Raw genomic sequence first — 7754 nt, 5'->3', positions numbered from 1 at the left:
TCCACGGGAAGCCTGCTTCTCCCTCTCCCACTCTCCTTGCTTGTGGTCCCTCTCTTGCTGTCTTTCTCTCTGTCAGATAAATACATAAAATCTTAAAAAAAAAAAAATCCTAATGGAGTAACAGAGAGTATATAAACCAAGGAGGTATAGGAGGAGAGGGAAAAGCTTGTTGCTTTTTTCAAACCCTTCCGGCTCCTCTCCAGCTCAGAGAACAAAGAGATTATGCAGGAGCAGCAGCCATCTTGTGTTAAGAATGCTCAGTCATCTCTCTGACAACACTGCCATCTAAGCCTCTTCTGGGACCCTTGAGTTACCCACAAATTAGCAAAATAAAAGGCCTCCTGTTCCAAAAGATTTCCCACTTTGAGTCTTTCCTAGTCCCCTTGAAGAGACCCCTCTTCCCTTCCCCCTACTTGGACAATCCTCCCTTATCCCAGCACAGCCCTGGAGTTAGGGGGGGCAACGGCATGTTGCGGGGGAGATAGGTACACTTGCTGCGCGCGGCTTGTAACGCGCAGATAGTCACGTAGGCAAGGGGGGGGGTCGCCTAAGTATGTGGACCTAGTCACGTAGGCAGGATGTTTCTCTGCTGAGTAATAAGGTCCACTCCCCCTCCTCACTCCCCCTCCCCACCTTTCTCTCCGTGCGCCGGGGTCCTTCAAAGCCAATCTACAAACACCGAGTATGCCTTATATTCAAACCAGCCAATGGAAACTTTGTAACCATGCTTCTGCTTCTGTACGTATGCTTTCGCTTCCCCGTACCCCATAAAAAGGCCCTGAACAAAGGGCTGGGGCGCGAGAGTCCTCCTAAGACTTGACCGCCCGCAGGTACCTGTGTCTACTCAATAAACCTCGTGCTGTTTGCATCTGATCAGTGGACTCGGCTTGGTTTTTGGGTCCGGGGGTCTCCTCCTGAGAAGGGGTCCATTCCGGGGTGCTTGGAGCCCCGGGGGGATCTTTCATTGGGGGCTCGTCCGGGATGTGAGACCCCCACCCAGGGACCACCGACCCACTGTCAGGAGGTAAGCTGGCCAGCGCTATATTCATTGTGTTTGTGGTTATAGTTAGACCTGTTACTTGTGATTTCGCGTTGTGTCTGTAGTGGTGTCTGGATCTGTTACTTGTAATTTCGCGCACGCGTTTGGTTTTGGTTTGGGGTTCGATCGGATCCATTTGTATTTGGCGAGGGCCAGAAGGAGCTGACGGGCTCGGACTTCTCCCTCTCAGCCCTGGAAGACGTTCCAGAGGCGTTTGTAGTCCCGCCGGGCGGGACATTTGAGTCCTTCGGGACATCTATGCCCCGGGGCAGCGGGGCATTTGGAGCTCGGCCAGTATCGGAGGGATACACGGCCTTAGTTGGAGAGGGGGAATCCGGACCCCCTGAATCTCCGCTTGAGTTTTTGCTTTCGGTTTTGCGCCGAAATCGCGCAGCGCGTTTGTTTGTTCTGTGTCTGAGTCTAGTCTTTGTCTCTGTGATAATAACTCTTTTTGTTCTTGAAATTATGGGACAGACAGTGACTACTCCTTTAAGTCTGACCCTAAGCCACTGGAGCGACGTCCGAGACCGGGCAAACAACCAATCGGTGGAAATACGGAAAAAGAAATGGGTCACCCTTTGTTCCTCCGAGTGGCCCACTCTCAATGTGGGATGGCCACGCGATGGCACTTTTAACCTTGATATTATTTCTCAGGTGGAAGCCAAAGTTTTCAGCCCCGGACCCCATGGGCATCCCGATCAGGTGCCCTACATCGTCACCTGGAGGGCTCTGGTTTCAGACCCCCCACTCTGGGTCCAGCCCTTTGTTCTCCTTCCCAAACCCTGCTCCTCCCCTATCACCCCCACTGCGCCGCCTCCCCTAAAAGAGCAACTGCCCCACCCCCAAACCACGCCCTCCAGGGAGACTGCGCAACCCACCCCTCCTCCACCTACTCCCACTTCCTCTTCTCTTTACCCTGCCCTTACCCCACTCCAGGATAAATCCCCAAAACTTCCCAAGCCTGTTCAGCCTGCTCCCGAGCCTGTTCAGTCTGCTCCCGTTTTGCCTCCAGACACTGAGTCCCCTCTTATCGACCTGTTAACAGAAGAACCCCCTCCCTACCCGGAGGCCACAACAGAAGAGCGAAAGCCTAGTTCCCTGGCGTCACCCATTGCGGGGCGACTCAGGGACCGACGGGCGCAGCCACCAAGTCAAGTCTCCCAAGCTTTCCCCTTGAGGGAAGGTCCTAACGGTCGGCCACAGTACTGGCCCTTTACTGCTTCTGATCTCTATAACTGGAAGCAACATAACCCTCCCTTCTCTAAGGACCCCGCCACCCTGACTAACTTGATTGAATCTATTCTAGTTACCCATCAACCCACTTGGGATGATTGTCAACAGCTGTTGCAGACTCTGCTGACCTCGGAGGAAAAGCAGAGAGTTCTTCTGGAAGCCGGAAAGAACGTACCGGGCGATGACGGGCGACCAACCCAGTTGCCTAATGAGATCGACATAGCTTTTCCCTTAACCCGCCCTAACTGGGACTTCGCCACTTCTGCAGGTAGGGAGCACCTTCGTCTCTATCGCCAGTTGCTCATAGCGGGTCTCCGAGCAGCCGCAAGACGGCCCACTAATTTGGCTCAGGTTAAGCAAGTAATACAGGGAAAGGAAGAGACACCTTCTGCCTTTCTAGAGAGACTTAAGGAGGCTTATAGGATGTATACCCCGTATGACCCTGATGATGAAGGGCAAGCAACTAGTGTATCAATGTCCTTTATCTGGCAGTCAAGCCCTGATATTAGGGGCAAATTACAGAGATTAGAAGGGCTACAGGGGTATACACTTTCTGACTTATTAAAAGAGGCAGAAAAGGTGTTCAATAAAAGAGAAACTCCGGAAGAGAAAGAGGAGAGAATATGGTTAAGAATGAAAGAGGCACAGGATGAGAGAGATAAAAAGCGGAGCAAGGAATTGACTAAGGTATTGGCCACCGTAGTTACTCAGGGACAGAACAGAGAGGGAGTCAGGCTGGGAGAGCGAGAACGAAGAAGGACCAAATTAGACAGAGACCAATGTGCCTATTGCAAGGAAAGAGGACACTGGGCCCGAGAGTGTCCCAGGAACCCCAAGAATCTCAGAGGACCCTTGACGCCCAAACCACTGACTTCCCTACTGACGTTGGAAGACTAGGGAAGTCAGGGCCAGGAGCCCCCCCCTGAGCCCAGGATAACTTTAAGCGTCGGGGGGCAGCCAGTTACCTTCCTAGTCGACACCGGGGCCCAGCATTCAGTCCTAACCCAGACTCTAGGACCACTTAGCAACCGAACTGCTTGGGTACAAGGAGCAACTGGAGGAAAGAACTATCGGTGGACCACGGAACGCAGGGTCCAGCTGGCTACCGGTAAGGTGACGCATTCATTTTTACACGTACCTGATTGCCCCTACCCGTTATTAGGAAGAGACCTTCTAACCAAACTAAAGGCCCAAATCCACTTCAACCCGGAAGGGGCGGCGATAACAGGCCCCAATGGAGGACCCTTACAGGTCTTAACCCTCCATTTGGAGGAGGAATATAGACTATATGAACCTGAACAGACCCCAGAGGTCCAAAATGAAGCTTGGCTGAGAGAATTCCCTACGGCCTGGGCGGAAACGGGGGGTATGGGGATGGCTCGTCAACAGCCCCCTCTCTTAATCCAACTTAAGGCAACAGCCACCCCAGTGTCAATAAAGCAGTATCCAATGTCGCATGAAGCCCGCCAAGGCATAAGGCCCCATATTAAGAGACTTCTTGATCAAGGAATCCTAATTCCCTGCCAGTCACCTTGGAATACACCTCTCTTACCAGTAAAAAAACCTGGCACAGGAGATTACCGGCCAGTACAGGATCTAAGAGAAGTCAACAAAAGAGTTGAGGACATACATCCTTCTGTGCCCAACCCATATAATCTACTGAGCACGCTGCCCCCTTCCCATGAATGGTATACGGTGCTAGATTTAAAGGATGCCTTTTTCTGTTTAAGGCTACATCCAGTGAGCCAGCCACTCTTTGCCTTTGAGTGGAGGGACCCAGATCTAGGGCTCTCAGGACAGTTAACTTGGACCCGGCTTCCCCAGGGTTTCAAGAACAGTCCCACTCTGTTTGACGAGGCGCTGCACAGAGACTTAGCTGATTTCCGGGTGCAGCATCCCTCCCTGGTACTTCTTCAATATGTCGATGATCTCCTCTTGGCTGCTAACACCAAGGAAAACTGCCTGAATGGCACTAAAGCCCTCTTACGGGCACTGGGACAGTTAGGGTACCGGGCCTCAGCAAAAAAAGCCCAGATATGCCAAAAACAAGTCACCTACTTGGGATATCAGCTGAGAGAAGGGCAGAGATGGCTCACTGAGGCACGAAAGCAGACTATTCTCCGCATTCCCACACCTACCACCCCACGCCACCTAAGGGAATTCCTGGGAACTGCTGGATTTTGCCGCCTATGGATCCCTGGGTTTGCGGAAATGGCAGCCCCTTTATACTCCCTCACTAAGCAGGGGGCTCAGTTCCACTGGGGCGAGGAGCAGCAACGGGCCTTTTCCGACATCAAAAAGGCCTTATTAGAATCCCCAGCCCTGGGACTCCCAGATGTGACTAAGGCCTTCGAACTGTTCGTAGATGAAAAACAGGGCTATGCCAAGGGAGTACTAACCCAAAGGCTAGGGCCTTGGAAGCGCCCAGTGGCCTACCTGTCAAAAAAGCTAGACCCTGTGGCCACTGGTTGGCCACCCTGTCTGCGGATGGTGGCTGCCATCGCCATCCTAGTCAAGGACGCGGGCAAACTAACTTTGGGCCAATCACTAACCATCTTGGCCCCCCATGCGGTCGAAGCTTTGGTCAAGCAACCCCCAGACAGGTGGCTTTCCAATGCTCGCCTGACTCATTATCAGGCCATACTTCTGGACACTGATCGTGTACAGTTCGGACCCGTGGTGGCGCTCAACCCTGCCACCCTACTCCCCTTACCCGAGGTTACGGAAACACATGATTGCCTCCAGATCCTAGCTGAGGTCCATGGCACCCGAAAGGATCTGACGGACCAGCCCCTCAAGGGAGCGGACTACACCTGGTATACAGATGGCAGTAGCTTCCTGCACAATGGCGAGCGAAGAGCCGGAGCTGCAATAACTAATGAGACAGAGGTGATCTGGTCCAAGATGCTATCCCCTGGGACATCAGCTCAGCGGGCAGAGCTCATCGCCCTGACTCAGGCTCTACAGATGGCAGAAGGTAAGAAACTGAACGTTTATACCGACAGTCGTTATGCCTTTGCTATGGCCCACGTACATGGTGAAATCTATCGGAGGAGAGGGCTCCTCACCTCCGAAGGAAAAGAAATTAAAAATAAACCTGAAATATTGGCTCTGCTCAAAGCTTTGTTCCTGCCCCAAAAGTTGAGCATTATGCATTGCCCGAGTCACCAAAAGGATAATAGCCCAGTGGCAAGGGGAAACCGACTGGCAGATCAAGCTGCTAAGGAAGCTGCCCTAGGGGAAAAAGAGACCGGGCCCATTCTTACCCTGAGCACATGGCCCCCACAAGAAAATACTAAACCTATGGAATACAGTTCTGAGGATCAGGAGCTGCTAAAGAAAATGGGGGCTACATGGGACCCAAAAGAAGGGGTGTATACCATGGACGAAAAAATTGTTATGCCCACTTTGTATTCTCACCATATAGTCCAATCTTTGCACTCACTGACCCATCTGAGCGAAAACAAAATGAAAACCCTCCTAAATAATGGGCACCAACTGTATTTGTTACTAAACCAAGACAAGGCGTTGCGATCCATAATTAAAAATTGCTTAGTCTGTGCACAAGTAAATACCAGAAAAACCTATGCTGCCCCTGGAGTGCGCGTTCGAGGACATCGCCCTGGTGTTCACTGGGAAATCGACTTCACGGAAATAAAACCTGGACTCTATGGCTATAGATATTTATTAGTTTTTGTAGACACTTTTTCAGGATGGGTAGAAGCCTTCCCCACCAAGCACGAGACTTCGAATGTGGTCACCAAGAAACTACTTGAAGAAATCTTCCCCAGGTATGGAATGCCCCAGATATTAGGCACCGACAATGGTCCAGCCTTCGTCTCCCAGTAAGTCAGAAAGTGGCCGAGTTATTGGGGATTAATTGGAAATTGCATTGTGCATATAGACCCCAGAGCTCAGGACAAGTAGAAAGAATGAATAGAACAATCAAGGAGACTTTGACTAAATTAACGCTTGCAACTGGCTCTAGAGACTGGGTCCTCCTCCTGCCCCTGGCCCTATATAGGGCCAGGAATACCCCCGGGCCCCTAGGATTAACTCCTTTTGAAATATTGTATGGGGCCCCACCCCCTATTGTAAACCTTTTCAGATTTTTTTTTTTTATTTTTTATTTATTTGAGAGAGAGAGACAGTGAGAGAGAGAATGAGCGAGGAGAAGGTCAGAGAGCGAAGCAGACTTCCCATGGAGCTGGGAGCCTGATGTGGGACTCGATCCCGGGACTCCAGGATCACGCCCTGAGCCGGAGGCAGTCGTCCAACCAACTGCGCCACCCAGGCGTCCCTGTAAACCTTTTCAATCCTATTGATTCTTATGTTTCTTCTTTTGCTGATCGTGCTACCCTACAAGCTCACCTTCAGGCACTCCAGATCGTTCAGAGAGAAGTCTGGAAGCCACTGGCTGCAGCTTACAGGGAACAGCTAAAAAATCCTACTGTGCCACATCAATTCCAGATCGGCGACCTCGTCTGGGTCCGCAGGCATCAGATCAAGAGCCTTGAACCCCGATGGAAGGGACCCTACACCGTACTCCTAACCACCCCGACGGCGCTAAAAGTCGACGGCATCGCGGCCTGGATCCACGCCTCTCATGTGAAACCAGCCCATCTGGGACCAGACGACTCGGAAACACCCGATCTCAAGGAGGGATGGCGAGTTCAACGCACTCAAAATCCGCTAAAGATAAGACTCGTGCGATCATAACACTGACTATTCTTGCTATAGGCATTCCGAGTTCCAATGGGTCCCCTCACCATGTAAAACAGCTCACCTGGCAAGTCCTGTCGCAAACAGGACAAGTAATTTGGAACACCTCTCAGCAGCATGCCCCATTCACTTGGTGGCCTAACTTATACCCTGACATTTGTAAGTTAGCCATGGGAGCTCCAGCCAACTGGGATATAGAAAATTACTTTGACCTACAGAAGCCGCCTTCACAACCGTCCCCACGGGGACGACTCGGGTTGGATCCTTGGGGAGGCTGTGGGGACTGGAGTCAGCGAAGTATGTTAAGGACACTCACCTTCTATGTATGCCCCGGGTTTCACAGACCCAGAGAGTGGACCTCATGCAGGGGGGCATCCCACTTTTTCTGTCACAATTGGGGCTGTGAAACCACTGGTGACACTTATTGGAAGCCCACCTCAGGTTGGGACTATATCACCGTAAGGGCAAATTATTCTCACGCCAGGAGCAGCCCCAAATGGACACAAAACCCAGCCTGTCACAATCAGTGGTGTCACCCACTCGAAATAGCCTTCACCGAAGCAGGAAAGAAACAACTTAATTGGGTAAAGGGATATACCTGGGGCCTCAGACTCTATAAAGAACGTTATGATGACGGCCTAACGTTCACCATAAAACTTCTTATAGAAACCCCAAGGGCCGCCATAGGACCCAATCCAGTTCTCGCCTCACCACCTCAAAGGCCTCCCCAAAGATTAAGGTCAACACCAAGACCAACACC

General features: G+C 51.6%; 1 protein-coding gene across 1 annotated transcript; it reads left to right on the top strand.

Annotated features, from left to right (window-relative positions):
• The first annotated feature begins 1284 nt into the window (after positions 1–1284).
• LOC122907221 lies at positions 1285–7027 on the top strand. Its single transcript, XM_044250045.1, is given in 3 exon segments — positions 1285–6116; positions 6119–6380; positions 6583–7027. Coding segments are annotated over 3 exon segments (5490 nt in total). The 5' UTR covers positions 1285–1297; the 3' UTR covers positions 6992–7027.
• The last annotated feature ends 727 nt before the right edge of the window (positions 7028–7754 follow it).

The sequence above is a fragment of the Neovison vison genome, chromosome 5 (genome assembly GCF_020171115.1).
Source record: "Neovison vison isolate M4711 chromosome 5, ASM_NN_V1, whole genome shotgun sequence".
In the NCBI taxonomy this organism is placed as follows: domain Eukaryota; kingdom Metazoa; phylum Chordata; class Mammalia; order Carnivora; family Mustelidae; genus Neogale; species Neogale vison.
This window is presented reverse-complemented; position numbering and strand designations above follow the sequence as displayed.